Source organism: Cydia strobilella, chromosome 27, assembly GCF_947568885.1.
Source record: "Cydia strobilella chromosome 27, ilCydStro3.1, whole genome shotgun sequence".
NCBI lineage: Eukaryota > Metazoa > Arthropoda > Insecta > Lepidoptera > Tortricidae > Cydia > Cydia strobilella.
In genome coordinates this window covers 8123949-8143061 of record NC_086067.1, presented here as the reverse complement: position 1 = coordinate 8143061, position 19113 = coordinate 8123949, and the positions used below count along the sequence as shown (strand labels likewise).

Below are 19113 nucleotides of genomic sequence, written 5' to 3'. Positions count from 1 at the left end.
GTCAAGATTTCCCTCTTCGATTCCATTGTGAAGTCTGTTTTGCTCTTCGGCTGCGAGACTTAGAAGGAAACAAAGGGTCTGATGGGCAAGCTGCAAGTGTTTGTCAACAAATGCCTAAGATCCATTCTGCGAATATTCTGGCCGAATACTATCAGCAACAAGGATCTATGGAATTGATGCCACCAAGTCCCGGTCAAACAAGAAATCGCACAACGGAAGTGGAAGTGGATAGGGCACACCCTTCGAAGACCAGAGGACAACACGGCCAGGATTGCTTACAAGTGGAAGCCGCACGGGAGCAGGCGACATGGCCGGCCGGCGCACGTACGTGGCAGCGCACTGTCCAGGCTGAGCTGCGGGCAGCAGGACTGAGTTGGAGGGACGCGGAGCGCGAGGCGTCCCTTTGTACCAATGGGGTACCATAGGGCGACAACGTCGTGTCGTTGTCATGTCGTTGATGTTGTTTTGACAACAAACCATAGAAGCGGAGCGTGAGTCTCGCGACCTAAACGCGTAAGCGCCATGAATTTACGGCGCTTACGACTTTTTGGTCGCGTGGTACAGGTTGTGATTGCGACAAGTTTTGAATGATTCACGGTTAGTTTCACTAGACATCGTATCGGGAGCTCACAAATAATACAAAAGGTAATCACGGTCTATATCCCGGTCAATATAAGTCTAATAATAATAATAACTCAGTCGGTCAGGGTCTCCGTCTCCGGCGTGTCTTCGTCGGTCGGAGTGGACCCCAAGGGGACCCGCAGGGCTCTCGGCTCTGGCTTGCCTTCATTGGCCGTCCAGAGAGGAGTCGTTAGAGCTATATGCTCCAGGGGTGGAAGTGAAAGATGCATAAGACGCGAGTGGCTTGGCACAGTGGCTGGTGTCTATGTTGCGCCTGTGAACGGGTTCCAGCAGGCGTTCTACATGACATTAAAGCTTTCCATCAAAGGGCCTCTACGTGTTGGATCTATATCCCCACGCAAGCCTATCAAAAGACCTGGATTTATAGGCCCGTGAAATCCAAGCAAATAATAATGACTCTGGTCACAGGACCGCTTCTTACACTGATAAACACGTAGGTACACTCAACACACACAACACACTTCACAATTCATCACACTTACACCTAGATACTTAAATCTTTCCCGGTTCACACAACTACACACCCAGTAACAACGCGTATACCGATAGCGCCGAGTTTCTGGCAACAAAACACTTCACAGGGTGGAGGGGTTTAGTCCGTAGGCGGCTAAATCTCCAGAGCAGCCGAGTCGGGCATGCTGCCGTATACCGGGCCGGCAGTATCTAATGAGGATTACCTCCACCTCTGACAAAATAATAATAATAATAATAAGCCCGCAGGGCAGCTTGTGGCGAGCTGTTGGGGAGTAACGACCCCACGGACCCGAGTGCTCCCGAGAGTCGGTCATCAGGGTCTCCGTCTCCGGCGTGTCTTCGTCGGTCGGAGTGGACCCCAAGGGGACCCGCAGGACTCTCAGCTCTGGCTTGCCTTCATTGGCTGTCCAGAGAGGAGTCGCTAGAGCTATATGCTCCAGGGGTGGAAGTGAAAGATGTATAAGACGCGAGTTGGCACAGTGGCTGGTAACAGCCACTGGGTAGAAAGCGGCGCACACCTCTCGACACCCCTGAGCCGCTCACTTCACGACGGCAGTTTCAGAGGCCCACCTAGTCAGCGGCGAGTCACCGCCTGCCTCGATAACGTGTACAACATTGTTGTGTGTCCGGACCTCTCAGCAATAGCCCAATCTTTTGACCAGCCAAACTTCAACACCATAACCGGCAGTCTTTTCCACTGTGTTTATAATAGCCCCTACGCCTGTTGGAACCGATTTACGGGTATTTATTTGTACCCGTAAATGGGTTCTAGCAGGTCTATTACATAACAGCAAACTTCTCCAAAGGGCCTCTACGTGTTGGATCTGTATCCCCACGCACGCCTATCAAATGACCGGGATGTATATACCCGTGAGTTTATATGAGATACAAATAATGACTCAATGAGGATTCTAGATAATTATTTCCATCTTCTGATACACGGTAGCATTCTATTTGTTATTGATGAAGACATAAATATTATCTGTCGTAAATACAGGAAAATACACGAGATCAATCACAGGTGATTATGAGAACACTTCCCTAAAGTGTAGCAATCTGCTATTTACATGTTTTGCAAAGTTTTCCACGTTTAGGTGCATTAACTTGATCATATGAATAATATTATGACAGTATGACTAATGATGATATTCAAACGTAGACCGTAAGTCAATACGGAAAATGGGACATAATGAATACGATACATTCCATTTTATTTGCAGAAAAAGGGTACAATAACTCAATAAGTTAATTTTTAACAAGTAGAAACGTCTGCGATCGATGCTATTAAGCTTAGAATAAATTTAAAAGTGGAAAAATTACTGCCTTGGGTGAGACTTGAACTCACGGCCTCTGGATAGATACTCCATATGGATGAGGTCTTGGTGGCTCAGTTGGCAGAGCGCTGGAGGACTATCTGATTATTCTGATTATCCCCCGGACCAAACGTGCCAAAAATACTGATAAGATAAGATAAAAGATAAAAGACATTTATTCGTGACGATCACAACACAAGTACGAACATGTACAGACAACAACAGCAAGAAAAGAAAAGATCATCAAGTGTGCATCACGAAATGGACCCAACTCAGCATAATGCTAGCTATAGAGGCAGCGCTGGTCTTCCGTAGGGCCCATTCGGTGATGCCACGACAGATAACACACAAAGATACATATTAAAACATTACAAAGCTACACACAAAGAATACCTAATTATATACAAACATATTAACCAAACCAAAAAGATATACATGAAGAGCACAAACAAAAATAAAAAGACAAGTATACAAGAAAAAAAAAAAAAAGAAAACATTCAAGAAACAAACAAACAAATCCATAGACAATTAATAATTATGAATGCGACCATACCATCTGTCAAAAACCAGCTTGCAGCTGCTAGCGCCAGCGGCTACTGGCAAAACTAAAACTGCCTGCAACTGCCGGCATTACCTCGCTGAATGGCCAGGGATGTCTTTTGGACAAGGATTATGAATACGATGTATTTAAATTCAAAACGATTATGAACCACCTACCTAGGGTTGCCACCTTTTTTCTATACACATAGTATTTTTGTCGAAATATTGAAAAAATAGTATTTACTGGGAAATTTGAAAAAAAATAGCACGCCGATTTGAGGCAAATTAAAAATCCAAGTCGCTTACGATGCGATATCGGTGAAATTTGTATACCCCATTCTTGAGTGATGAAAATATAGTATTTTTCGTACTATATTGTTCTTGTATAATATATAGTACAAGTGACTAAAATATAGTACGATACTATATATTATAGTATGGGTGGCAACCCTACACCTACCTCACCTAGCCTATAGCGTGGTACGGGCATGTGATGCGGAGGGATGAAAGTGTGACGAGAAAAGTATTACGAATGAATGTGGAGGGAGGTACTAGACGTGGTAAAACGTAGTGGCGCCATCTGTTCGAGAATCCAATTTTCTTGATTTTCGAGGCACGATTTTTCCTTAGACTGTATCCATCTAATACGGAGTTACATAGTCTTTGGTACGAGTATAAGTATATTCCTGTGTTGTTACTTTTACTAAGCTCACAAACACCCTTTACAGGTCATCGCCCTTCTTAAGCTGTCCGCGGGGCAGCCCCGGCCCGCATATGCAGTTATATGTGGGTGCAGTAATTGCTTTTACAAGGAAAGCCGAGCGATGCAGACTTTGGGTTTTCCCCGGCGCGGGGCATTCGAAAGTCGACTTCGTTAAGGGGTATATATGTATATATATACAATACGGGCCTACGGGGTGGTTCATACACATTTTATAATGTTTAATTCATTTGCGTATTTCCTGTAAACATCTCAAAGTTAGGTAAGGGAATTTAAAGCTTATATTTTTAGGGTTCCGTACCCAAAGGGTAAAAACGGGACCCTATTACTAAGACTCCGCTGTCCGTCTGTCCGTCTGTCTGTTACCAGGCTGTATCTCACGAACCGTGATAGCTAGACAGTTGAAATTATCTCATGATGTATTTCTGTTGCCGCTATAACAACAAATATTAAAAAGTACGGAACCCTCGGTGCGCGAGTCCGACTCGCACTTGGCCGGTTTTTTTTACTTGAGACTCTAACGAGAGAAATCACATTAATTACGTCGCTAGAATCATAGATTAACTTATACTAGAGCGGTACTGTCATAGTAAATTTTGTAACCCCAGTAAATTCACTGCCATCTGTCAACACACTTTAAAACTAAAAATGAAGATTTATAAAAATACGATAGAATGTATTTAAATATAGATAAATGATTTTTTTTTATTTGCATTAATTATTTTTATGATTTTGACCCATGTTCTGTCTCTTAAATAACAAACGAAACCGTCAACGCCATCTATACGACTGTAGGCCAAAACTAGTAGCGCCCTCTGAACGAGAATCAAATTTTCTTGATTTTCGAGGCACGCAGGCATTTTTCCTTAGACTGTATCCATCTATTACGGAGTTATATCTATCTTTGCTAGAATCGTGTCAACCACACCGCCATAACATAAAAACATAAGTAATAAATCTAAAAAAAATACTCTGTTTAAACATACCAAGTATTCGGGAGTCATTAACCTTGAACTAGTTATCCTACGACCTGTCATTATTTTAATCGTGGCTGTATCCGTCATTTGCCCACATTCGTATGTAATGTACCATCTGTTTGTATTTCCAAAGATAGATATAACTCCGTAATAGATGGATACAGTCTAAGGAAAAAACGTGCCTCGAAAATTACGAAAATTTTATTCTCGATCAGATGGCGCCACTAGTTTTGGCCTACTGTCGTATAGAGGGCGTTGACTGTTTCGTTTGTTATTTATAATTTTAACGCTTTCCAGTGAAAGAACATGGGACAAAATCATATAAAAATAATTAATGCAAATAAAAAAATCATTTAATTTAAATACATTTTAACGTATTTTTATAAATCTTCATTTTTAGTTTTAAAGTGTGTCGACAGATGGCAGTGAATTTACTGGGGTTACAAAATTTACTATGACAGTACCGCTCTAGTATAAGTTACTCTATGGTCATAGTAAATTTTGTAACCCCAGTAAATTCACTGCCATCTGTCAACACACTTTAAAACTAAAAATGTAGATTTATAAAAATACGATAGAATGTATTTAAATATAGATAAATGATTTTTTTTATTTGCATTAATTATTTTTATGATTTTGACCAAAGATAGATATAACTCCGTAATAGATGGATACAGTCTAAAGAAAAAACGTGCCTCGAAAATCAAGAAAATTTGATTCTCGTTCTGAGGGCGCTACTAGCTTTGGCCTACAGTCGTATAGATGGCGTTGATGGTTTCGTTTGTTATTTAACAATTTTAACGCATATCAGTGAAAGAACATGGGTCTATTACGGAGTTATATCTATATTTGCTAGAATCGTGTCAACCACACCGCCATAACATAAAAACATAAGTAATAAATCTAAAAAAAAACTCTGTTTAAACATACCAAGTATTCGAGAGTTATTAACCTTGAACTAGTTATCCTACGACCTGTCATTATTTTAATCGTGGCTATATCCGTCATTTGCCCACATTCGTATGTAATGTACCATCTGTTAGTATGTCAGTAAACAAACCAACATACTAGTATATCTACATCACTAAAATTTACCAAATGTTTGTCTATTTGGTCGAGAAAAGGGTCGATAATTTATATAAATCAAAGATAAGAGATATAACTCCGTAATAGATGGATACAGTCTAAGGAAAAAACGTGCCTCGAAAATCACGAAAATTTGATTCTCGATCAGATGGCGCCACTAGTTTTGGCCTACTCTCGTATAGAGGGCGCTGACGGTTTCGTTTGTTATTTATAATTTTAACGCATATCAGTGAAAGAACATGGGTCAAAATCATATAAAAATAATTAATGCAAATAAAAAAATCATTTATCTATATTTAAATACATTTTAACGTATTTTTATAAATCTTCATTTTTAGTTTTAAAGTATGTCGATAGATGGCAGTGAATTTACTGGGGTTACAAAATTTACTATGACAGTACCGCTCTATCTTATTATATCCTCTTTGGTATGTCAGTAAACAAAGCAACATACTAGTATATGTACATCACTAGAATTTACCAAATATTTGTCTATTTGGTCGAGAAAAGGGTCAATAATTTATATAAATTAAAAGGGTCTCTATTGTTTCCTATAAAGTTTTAAGTCATAATTGTTTGTCCACATTTTCGTTAGTCATAAAGGATGACTCACGTTAGACCGGGCCGTGTCCGGGCCGGAGCTTCCGGCGCTTCGTTTTCTATGGAAAGCATCACGTGATCACCTGTCATGTCATAGACAAGTAAGCGCCGGAAGCTCCGGCCCGGACACGGCCCGGTCTAACGTGAGTCATCCTTAATTTGGTTTTTCTCAGAAAACTTTTGCCACCATCGCAGTATAAAATGTCAACCTGTATAGTTACCTGGTAATATCACGCGTCATTTTCTGTGATATTGACAAATTTTAATTTCCTGCCATTTATTATTTAATTTATAGACCTGTTATCTAATCATCCGGTGTCTACTGTTTTCGTAAATACTTGATATTTCCACGTAAGATGGCACTTTTTAATAAACAACAACACGACTGATATCGAAATACTCATACTCACCATAGAGTAACTTATACTAGAGCGGTACTGTCATAGTAAATTTTGTAACCCCAGTAAATTCACTGCCATCTGTTGACACACTTTAAAACTAAAAATGAATATTTACAAAAATACGATAGAATGTATTTAAATATACATAAATGATTTTTTTTATTTGCATTAATTATTTTTATGATTTTGACCCATGTTCTTTCACTGATATGCGTTAAAATTGTTAAATAACAAACGAAACCGTGAACGCCATCTATACGACTGTAGGCCAAAACTAGTAGCGCCCTCTGAACGAGAATCAAATTTTCTTGATTTTCGAGGCACGTTTTTTCCTTAGACTGTATCCATCTATTACGGAGTTATATCTATCTTTGTACTCACTTAACTCATACCACTCCGACACAGACACACACACACACACACACACACACACACACACACGCGCACGCACACATACACACACGCACATCCATGAGCACACAAGTTTTTATTTTTTATTTTTTTTTATATTGGTCCGATTTATGTTGGTTTATTTATTTTGTTTTACTTCTAATTTGTTTATTTCTTACTTACTTCTTTTTTATTTATTATTACGAATTGTTAAGCCAAGCCAAGCACGGTAATTTGTTAACCTGCGACCGACCGATCTCAAGGGTCCAATCTGAAAACCAGCGCCAGGCCCTCTACTTGGAGTGCTTCGCATATGCTGAGATTGGAGCACATTGCCCAATCTTTAATATTAAATGTTTTAAATTTCTAATTAAATTGTACCTATTTTTAGTATTTAAGATTTATATTTGTACTTAGTTCTTAAGGTATTTTTTTTGTGGCAATAAATTTTTTTCTGATTCTGATTCTGAAATAAGTTATATTCGAAATATTTTATATATTTACAGTTAAAAGAGTCAAAGATCTAGTTGGCATAATATTAAATACAAATTGTTATCACAGAATATTGATCATTTCATGTTTATTGAAATATGTGAAACAATTGACTACTTATTTAATTTTTATAAGCCTTAATAACAACCAAAGCCTGAATAAAAAATACAGGGTGTGTAGTGTGTACCCGTGGTGTGTACGTTCGTGTGTACGTACGTACGTGATAGGTTGGGAATTTGCTATCTTTTCCGGCCACCAAAAAATTTAGTGCCCTCGGATTCTTAAAATTAATACTAATAAAACACTTACTTACTAGTTTGGCGCAATGACCCCAAAATGAGTCTTGGCCTTCGCTCCGACACGCAAGATCACGCCATTTTACCCGATCCAGGGCTATAACCGCGAAAATCGAAGTTCGCAAATTGCGGGCATTTTTCTCTGGCACTCTAATTACGCCTACATTGGTGTAAAAGAGAAAGATCCCCGCAATTTGCGAATTTCGGGTCAGTTTTCACTGCCGAGCTCCTGGAAATCTGCTGCCGCGCTTACTCTTCTATGACATGACAGGTGATCACGTGATGCTTTTCATAGAAAACGAAGCGTCGGAAGCTCCGGCCCGGACACGGCCCGGTCTAACGTGAGTCATTAAGTCTTTAGGATTTATCAAAATTACTTTTAAAGTAAAAAAAAATATCCGCGGGCATTTTGGAGATAAGAAAAGATAGTTCTATCTTTCCTCCTCCAAAAAATCTAACGACTATTAAACGATCTAACCTATCTGAAATTTAAATTTGGCAAACAAAGGCACCAAACTCCCTGTTTTCACGTTGTGCTTATCATGTAACGTTCAAAACACTTAGTGGGCCCTATTTTCCTTTGAGCAGTAATATTATATTATATGATATGATATGATATGTTATGTTATGATATGATATGATATGATATGATATTTATTTATTTCATAATATTACATTGCATTATAAATTATTATGTCAATATTAGATATAAGAATTAATATTATGATCGTCAAGAGTACATTATAAAATACGAGATATTAAAACAAACGATACAAGTTCATGGTTTCAGGAATTCGTCCATACAATATATAGTATTTTCTAGCAGTATTTGCTTTAATTGGGACTGAAATTCCGACACACTGGCTATGTCTTTCACACGTTTAGGTAACTTTTCATAAAGGGATGGTCCCATTAAGGATGACTCAGACCGGGCCATGACCGGGCCGGAGCTTCCGGCGCTACGTTTTCTATGGAAAGCATCACGTGATCACCTGTCATGTCATAGAAAAGTAAGCGCCGGAAGCTACGGCCCGGTCACGGCCCGGTCTAACGTGAGTCATCCTTTACTCGGGGATCCTTTGTACATAGGGCCAGCCTTTTACGAATGTTCGTGAGGCGATGAGCATTTCGTCATTCGTGTGTTATAATTGTGATTGTGGACTTCATCGGCTCGTTTAAATGTTTTCAAGTTTCGCTCCACATTCATCACTGTGTATATTATTAGTGTTGTTAGGGTTCCGTACCTCAAAAGGAAAAAACGGAACCCTTATAGGATCACTCGTGCGTCTGTCTGTCTGTCCGTCTGTCACAGCCTATTTTCTCCGAAACTACTGGACCAATTAATTTGAAATTTGGTACACATATGTAAGTTTGTGACCCAAAGATGGACATGTAACGTAAACAAATGAATTTTAAACACGGGGGCCACTTTTGAGGGGTAAATGGGAAAATTATAAAATAAAGTTTTCAAACTGTATCGTGTTATATATTAAATGAAAGAGCTTACTGTGAGAATCTCTAATATTTTTTTTATAATTTTAGGATAAACAATTTAGACGTTATTCAAAAAAAATAGGCAACTATTAGCCGTCTACATTAAAAGTTCGATGACCATATATTTCAAACATAAGTGTTGCAATAGTTCTAAAATTTTCCGTTTAGAAGATATCTTTAAAAGACGCATTTACCTCAAGTGACGCATTTATTTGCCCCGATCCTTAAACTACGTCCAAAAGAGAGGTATGGGCACTGTGAATGACAGCTCGCTTTGTGTGGTAGGGCACAGGACAGCGGATGTCATTCCAGATCTAGAGCAGAGCCCAACTGGGGAAGTACCTTACAGAAAACCGCAGCCAAATAACACTAGACCCTACTCATAGTGTTGTGTTCCTGCCGGTGAGTAAGGTTGCCAGAGCTCAACGAGGGAGGAGTGTTAGGGTCGGCAACGTGCATGTAACTCCTCTGGATTTGCAGGCGTACATAGGCTACGGAGACTGCTTAACATCAGGCGGGCCGTATGCTTGTTTGCTACCGACGTAGTATACATTTTTTTATTCCGGTTGACCATTATACATTATACAAAACAATACGATGAGAAGGGATTATTTACTACATCTGTAGCATGAGATTACATTCGAAAATTAGTTTTTCAGGAGGTTTCGATTATGTTCTTCGAGCCAGAGACCGTTACTATTCCACATTGCAATAGATTCGCGCACATGTGTACGATACATTGTATGCGATTCTGTGGTGGCAGCATGGTTCCATTTTTATCGCCTGTCACTATTCCTGTCACTTTCGCACTTACATACTTGTTAGAACGTGACAGGCATGGTGACAGGTGATAAAAATGCGACCGTGCTACGGCCGCAGGTTCAAAAACCTGATCACGGAACTGGTTGCGTACGGACCGCGGTGTCTGACCGACGCTCTTGCGTAGACCTTGACACTCATCGAACACTATAGTCAGAGTAAGGTGATTGGTTTTTGTTTTGCCAAGTATCAAGTATGTTAAATCATTTTACGGTTTAGACTCACTTGTTTTAGTCACTCGCGCGACATGTTTCGGAGAGCCTAGGTCTCCTTTCTCAAGCACTAATAGTGCGAGCAGCGTTCACGACGACCCTGTGTTGCGTACTTGTTAGAACGTGACAACGCACGTACATAGTCTACGAAGTCTGCTTAACATCAGGCGGGCCGTATGCTTGTTTGTCACCGACGTAGTATAAAAAAAAAATGTTGGTCAGTTTGAGGAGTACAGCCTCCAGTTTAATTTAATGCTCCTGTTACAGGAAACAACCGGTATACAAGTGGTACTTTTAAATAAATTTCGATCATGCTTTATCCACAAATGCGGATGTACAAATTCAATGACATGCCTAACCTTAATAAGAACATATACACATTACACACATATAAACGAGTAGGTACTAGCAAAGAGGATATAATTGTTAAATAACAAACGAAACTGTCAACGCCCTCTATACGAGAGTAGGCCAAAGGTAGTTACGCCATCTGATCGAGAATCAAATTTTCGTGATTTTCGAGGCACGTTTTTTCCTTAGACTGTATCCATCTATTACGGAGTTATATCTATCTTTGATACTAGTAACTGTGAGCTGTAAACTTAGCGAGTTTAACGTTCTTAAAACTGAGTAAATTTATTTGAAAACTATTTAATCATCAAACCTGCTCACAAAAATTCACGAGAATCGGTTGGGAATTGTGACCTCTAGAGAACATCCGGATATACGAAAATTACGAAAGCATTTTTGCTCAAGCTGGAAAGGAGACTTTCTTTCTTTTCGGAGACTGAGGCACAATTTCATTTAAGGTCAAAATTTAGTATTAAAATTTCGATTGGCTCCCCTTTCTAAATTAATGTGAGTCAAAAGGAGCAACTGTGCTGTGGAAATTCCATCATCATCATTTGTCGTAAATCGCACTTTTTTGCCGCGTGCACCACGGACATTATGTACCTACCTACTCGTACAATTATGACTAAAATTTGTATGAATAATCTTTTTATACTCACGACGGTGGTCACTCGAATGTCCCCTGTTCGTGGTAAGAACGTCAGATATCAGGGAAATGCCAAGATGAGTTGGCATCCTGAACGCTGGTTGAACGTTTCACAGGTGGTTTTTTTTAGTTAAGTTTCGTTTTAGAGCTCTATTTTTAAGGTGCATAAAATTAGAAAATTCACTGCAAAAGTCAAAAATCAAAAGTCAAAAGCATTTATTTGTTCAACATAGGTAAGGTACATAAGTACAGGTCTCACATAATCATTGTATCACTATGTTGTGCCGTAAGGCGTACAATTTTCCATTTATGGACTGTGGCTGCATGCTGAGCACAGTTACCATTACTTATCAAATACATCTAATAAAAATTTACTTACACTATAATATGCTTTGTCAATAAAAAAATTAAATAGCTTACTTTTAAAACTAATCATGTCATTTGTATTTCTTAGCTCATTTGGAATTTTATTTAAAAAAATTGGAGCCATTCCAAATATACTTTTTCTAAATAACGCCGTTTTGGAAGGCAACGAATTGATTTTGTTTCTATGACGTATACTCTTAAACTGCTGAAATAACTGCGGATTGCCTTTTACAAAAACTACAATTTCAAAAATATATTAACAGGGTAAAGTTAATATTCGTAAGTTTTTAAAGTATGGTAAACATGAATCAATTTGCTGGATTCCACATAATGATCTAATACATCTTTTTTGCGCTTTAAATGCCACCTCTCTGTCAACTGAATTGGCCCAGAATATAATGCCATACCTTAGCGTCGATGTATGATATGCTGTTAAAACAAAGACTGACTGCTTCGGGCAAGATTGAACTTGCGACCTTTTGGCACACCTAAACTTATTAACAATCAGATGCACGCACGCAGGTGATAGTAGGGTTAGTAAGCGCATTGAGTATGCACTTTTGTCTCAGGCGATGCCGCTTTGCGCGATTGTTCCTTAGGCTAGGCTAGGCAGCTAGGCAGTTGCACAGGAAGAAATATAGTATAGATTGGACCTGGGGAGCCGACCCTTTCACCCCCCCTTTTTGGGGCCGGGCCAAATCAGCTTTGTTTGACCTAAGCAACAATACTTACATTAGTTTAAGAACTTAGTTATTAAGGTTAAATAAAAAAGGTTTATTATTCTGTGCTTTTCAGTTTTCAGTTTTTTCGGCGGTTTACTTTAACGGCATAAAATATGTGATCGTATCGCGCTGTATTTGTATTTGTACAAATGTTACTTGTATTGGAGTTGGAGGATGGAGGATGTGAGTGACGCGCGCTAAGCAAACGTAGACCGTAGACACTATAGTTTCCGGATGATACGGAATAGAATTGTAGCTCTATAAATTGTATATACAGATGTCAATCACAATGAAAAAATCAACGATGATCAAACTCTGGTCAACGTGGGACTCGAACCCACATCCTTGGATTGCCGGTCCAATGCGTTGGTGCGGTGCGTTGCGTGGGATTGGGGTTCGAGTCCCACGTTGACCAGAGTTTGATTATCGTTGATTTTTTCATTGTGATTGACATCTGTATATACAATTTATAGATTGTAATAATGTGGTACGTCCCACAATAAAAAAAAGGGAAAATTTATTAACATTTAAGTAGAATTTGTAGCTTTATTTATTTAATAATATCGACCTGCCCCGGCTTCGCACGGGTGCTATCAGCATTGCATCCTCTTGAATCACTCTATCTATTAAGTTTCAAGTTCAACTGATACCAAATTTCTTAAGTAAACACCTTGAGTTGAATTCCCACCGTTTATTCATTGTTAACTCACATGTCATAGCAACACGTGCGAGCCTGTCTCTTTCTGACAATATAATTTTAACAACGGAAACACAGAGATAGATATTTTACAATCTGTACAAAGATAATAAGCAATAAGTTGTGTTATGATATAACATTCAGTTTTTTATCGTAAAAAACTTCTAATGGTAGTTAATGACGCATTTTTCGCACAATTTGTGGTAGAGGGACCTGTTTAGAAATACAATTACCTATTTATTTTAATTTAAACTCTATGTTGATATTTTAAGATCGAATTTATATCTGAGATATTTTTAAGTTATGTTTTAATATTTGTATGAGCGATTTGCCATTTACACGGGAGATGACTACGGTTAGCAACAGTTTTCAAGCCAATATTTTTAAATATTATAATTACCTAAGACCGATAAGACCGCCTGTTGTTACCTGGTTCTATTTTTTCTTTAAATATTTCTTTGTAGTTTTACATGTATGTAAAATGTATAATTTTGGTGCAGTAAAGAATATTTACTTACTTACTTACTTACCTAATTAATATTATTAATAGGTAATTATAATATTTATATAAAAGGCTATTATAATAATTATAATACATACATACATATAATCACGCCTATTTCCCGGAGGAGTGGGCAGAGATCACGGATTTCCACTTGCTACGATCCTGACATACCTCTTTCGCTTCCTTCACTTTCATAACATTCCTCATACACGCTCGCCGGTTTAGGGTGCTCTTGACCTGGCCTTTCTTCAGGATTTCCCCGATCTGATCAGAGAAAGTCCGCCGAGGTTTGCCCCTCGGCAATAATTAATAATAATAATAGCCTATTATAATAATAATATTGAGGCCACAGAGGGGGGAACACAGCTGTCCGCGTGTCGTTCAAGAATACTGCCTCTGTTTCAGATTCTTGAACCCACCATCACCGTGTCGGAGCAGCGACTATCGGATCAGGTGCGCGTCATTCAGCGGCTAAAGCGGTTGGATGACTTGGATGACGCGACACTTGATCGACTTCGCCAGGACTGCCAGGAGTCCAGAGTTGGGTCCGGAGTCCGGACAGCCGCTGGCGAGGCTGCGGAAGAGTGCTCCAGTGTTCCTGTGGCCTCGCCTTATAGCCCTTAGGCGGCCAAGAGGGGTTATTAGTGGGTATCTTAAACCGTGGGTCCCATAAGCCTATACGGGAGTCCCACATAACCATCCCAGGCCCGTCCCCGCGCCTGGGTGGTATGCGAAAAGCATTTTCCCCTCTAAAAAAAAAGAACTGCCAGAAGGCTCTCTCTGCCCGCGCGGACTCCACCTCGGTGCGAGATCTTCCCGCCATGTCGCCGGATCCGGTGCCCGCACCCGACCTGGCACCGGGGGCGCAGCGGGTGGAAGAGGCGATTAAGCAATATCACGCCCAACTAGGCCACGATTACCACGTCTGCCTATGAATAGACGCAATTTAGCGCTAGTGGGAGCCCTAAACGCTTTACTAGAGCCAGAGTAGAAGATATTAAGCACTCGATTATGTACTGCGGAGCCATCGCGGCGTGCCGTGTTGCTCGAGTCAAGTTCCCGGACGCTGAACGTGCACCTAGGACCCCCGGAGGTGTCCCTGCATGGCAAGCGCGTATCGAGCGACGTATCAGCTCGTTTAAGACTCTCATTGCAAAGCTGATCTGCTTCAGGGGGGGCAGTCGCCCCCGAGTAATGCGCTTTCTGAATCAGCGGGGACGGATATCAGGCCCCGCGACTACATGGCCAATGTTACAGAGCGCATCGACATTCTAAAGCAGAAAGTCTATGCATGGGAAAACCGTATTCGCCGCTACAGAGAGCGTGTGGATATATAGATTCCAGCAGAATCGTCTTTTTCAAAGTGACCAAAGGAAGGTGTACCGAAGGTGGGAGGAAGCCGACCCTCGTATGTCCGACGTGCGGCTGCCAGATGCTACTGCCATGACTGATTTCTATCGCGTAGCATCTGGTCAGTGCCCGTGGAAGACACGGAGGACGATTGGATAATTATTCTGCGCCGTAATATCGGCTTTATCTAAATAATATATTGTCGGCTTTATAAAAAAATAAATAAACAATATTAATTTTAAAACCTTATAACACGGTGACCCAGAATGCATGTATATATAGAATGTAAATAATCTATAACTATATATACTATAGAATAAATTGAATTAAATTATATAATTTCGTTAAATTTACTGACTAAAAGAGCCTATAATTTCCAAGAAAATACAAGTGAAATTTTGGTAATAATAAACCAGCACAAAGGTGATTACATTGCTATATTTCTAACAATTTTATATCCTGAATAACTTAGGGCCTAATTCGCCAAACTTTTAATCCAATTTACATTGCAAAACAAGCAAAAGCATTTTCAATTAAAAAAAACCGGCCAAGTGCGAGTCGGACTCACGCACCGAGGGTTCCGTACTTTTTAGTATTTGTTGTTATAGCGGCAAATTTCAACTGTCTAGCTATCACGGTTCATGAAATACAGCCTGGTGACAGACGGACAGACGGACAGCGGAGTCTCAGTAATAGGGTCCCGTTTTTTACCCTTTGGGTACGGAACCCTAAAAAGAGACTCCTGACTCCTGTTTTGCCTGTAGCCTGTAGTGTACAAGCCAGTTCAATATATGATCCGTCCCTATATTTATTGACATCCTGTATAATTTTAATGGTTTAAAAACATCGTACGTAAATCTTTATGGCGTTTGCCCAGTTTTTGAGTAAAACTACGTAGTCGTACTAACCTCCATCGTTTTTTACTCAAATCTATCTAAATCCTAAAAATAAAGGCAAGTTCATTTAAAAATAACTCACCAGCTGCAGGAATCCCACTTCGTCTGTCCTTGTCTCCTTTCCTTCTTTCTCTTTCTGATTCTTCTTGAGGTCCATTACGTGCGCCTGCCCCTTGTGGTTCACGAATCTTTTAGCTTGACCCTTCATTATAAATATTATAATCCAAAACACTTAATTCAAACGCTATTTTAAATAATTTTAAACCGTAAAAAGATCACCAACAAATTCTAATAGAGTTTACAAAACACGTTATTCTTTATTAAAAAACATTGCGCACAAATAAAACTACTAAAAAGCTGTTTTAGTTATACAGCAGAACTTAGTTTTAGTTTAACCGTCTTTAGTTTGATTTCGGTGCGACGTGCGCTGTCCAACGCGGCGATCAGTCAACTGAAGCTCAAGTTGGCTCGAATAAGGTAAATATTGTATCGCCAAAACATGAATAAGCGGCCAAGTTTTGTGGAGGGCTTTTCCATATCATTTTCCTCCCTAGATGTTGATATTTTGGATTTTTAACACAAACTGTTGTAAGTAGGTACATTAACATCAAACATCAAACATTTATTCAGCAAATAGGCCACAGGGGCACTTTAACATGTCAATTTTTACAAACAATAAAATTAACCCAAAATTACAAAAAAAAACTATTACATAAATATAAATGTCAAATTACACAAAAAAATAACAACATCTTTCCCCTTTCGTTTGATTTTTAAGAGTTAGAAGCTTTTAAAATTTCTTTAAAATTTCGTACGAAATTTGTTTATAGCTCCTCCTAATTCTTAAAATATCCAAATAATCGAGGAAGTCAATTTAGGTCATAATGTCTGTGCGATAAGGATTGGATTCCATACATTTCACGACTCTTCTCCTTCCGCAGAGACTAGCTATGGTTTATATACATCAAATGTTAATTATTATTTTATAAATAAATAAATTGAAATTGTGTAAAAATATGTTCCATAATATCAATATCCATAGAGGTTAATGGGGACTATGTTCGTAAGGAGAAGCCGGCCTGCACTTTCGTCTTAAGGGGATCCCATGCCCCAATGACCTTCGATTTGAATCCCTTAGTTTTCTAATGTTTTTTGTAGCTTATCATATTAACAGCAACGGATTTTAGCAATATAGTATCCCATATTAACTTCAAAGTTCATTGTTTTCGAAATATTTGGCATCAAAGTTGAACAATTTTAGGCCAAAAAACTGGTTTTCTGGCCATAACTTTTGTGTTAATTAGTTTAAAATTAAAACCTTAGACAAATTTTTAGAGACGTCTAAGACGAACCTCAATATGTAGATTTTGTATGAGTAAGATCTTTCACAGCAATCGAGATACGAAAAAAGTGTTTTTTAGACAATGTTTAAAACAATCATAAATAAATAAGTATTCATTTTTTTCACAATCCGGTAGACAAAAATGGAGATAAAAGATTGAAGAACCGATAGCCACTTGTCTTATAATTCTATATGTAGTGCAAAAGTAGGAGATACGATTCAAAACTTGTCAAAAATCGATGAAAACCTCAGGTAGCCCCTTAAGAAGTGACTCCTAGATTAATCGCCATACATGATTGACCGATAGAGATTTATGTGAAATCTAATTCTTGTTGTCTACGTTGATTTAGTTGAAAATGATACCAAACTTGACTTAAAACCTAAAAATTGTAATAGATGTCATATATTAAAGAAAAAGTGACGAAGCCCTCCAGTGGTGAAGGCCGGATACGAACCGGCGTCTTTAGCTATCGCGGCTAACGCCATGAACCCCTAGGCCACCCCGCCACGGCGGTGCCCGTCCGAATTTCTCGACTATATGCCATCTTAGTAAGACTAGGCGTCTTTGACCTGGCTTTGACTAGGCGTTTTTCTTTAATATATGACATCTATTACTGTGTGACTGCTTAAAAAAAACACAAATCAAAATATTTAATAAAATAATTTGATTTGTTCCCAAACTTGTTAAAACCTAAACTTAAACCATTTCACGAGAATCTGTTGAGAAATGCGACTTGTAGAGGAGAACATCCGCATATATTAAAGCATTTTTGCCGAAGCTGAAACGCTCGGTGGCAGACAAAATTTGCATCAAAATAAGTTCCTTCTATATATGGTCTATAAGGATAAAGCTTGACGCTTTTCTGTTTAGCCCTATGGTTGACTGGTAGAGAATGCCTATAATGGCATTAAGTCCGCCTGTTGTACACTTTTTATGTGCAATAAAGTTTAAAATGAATAAATAAATAAATAAAGCTAATAGGTTTTGAGATAAAGATGCTCCAAAAGTGGCTTGATTTTTTTTTGTCTCTGGCATTCTTGTTCATATTCCTACCTACGACCTACGTGATGGCCTGATGGCTTCCATATTGCATACTTCAATTATCATTTCACATCACCTATTCAGAAAAGGGCATTTTCTTCCCAGCTAGGAGGGATCAAAGTGGCACTTTTCTTCCCTGCTAGAAGGGATCAAAGTGGCACTTTTCTGTTCTAGGACACGATTTTTTTTCTTTTTTCCATACAAAGTTTTAGGTAATTAATATGTTAAAACATAATAATTTCCTCATAGGTGATGTGAAAAACAGTTTGTGTCACATGGTATGGTAGCAAAATTATTTTCATCTTGGCCGTTATCACTTGAATCCCTCACTACGCTCAAGATTCTATGTTAGAATCCCTCGCTACGCTCAGGATTTAATTATAGAATCCTTCGCTTTTTTCAGGATTCAATGTACGCCCTTGCCGTAAATATGTCATTTTGCTCCCTTGTGACACAATCTACTATTTCCCATCACCTATTTGGAAAAGAGCATTTTCTTCCCAGGAGGGATCAAATAGACACTTTTCTGTTCTAGAACACTATTTTTTGCATAAGTACCATTTATTTAGCGTGAAGAATATTTTTAAACACAATAATTTACTCATAGGTTCCCTAGGGTACCTAGGTGATGTAAAAAGCAGTATGTGTCACATGGTAGCAAAATTAATTTCCACCTTAACACACCTCAATATGCTCAAACCCCACAAATACGCCGCAAATATGTTTTTTTGCTCCCTTG

At 38.8% G+C, this 19113-nt stretch overlaps 1 protein-coding gene across 1 annotated transcript in view; it reads right to left on the bottom strand.

Annotated features, from left to right (window-relative positions):
* Nucleotides 1-16211, bottom strand: part of LOC134753618 (multidrug resistance protein homolog 49-like) — an 86438-nt gene extending 70227 nt beyond the window's left edge. Inside the window, exon 1 of the mRNA XM_063689555.1 lies at nt 16073-16211. Within this exon, the coding sequence (XP_063545625.1) occupies nt 16073-16198 (126 nt within the window). The 5' untranslated portion in view covers nt 16199-16211. The remainder of the gene's footprint in view (nt 1-16072) is intronic.
* Nucleotides 16212-19113: the final 2902 nt, after the last annotated feature.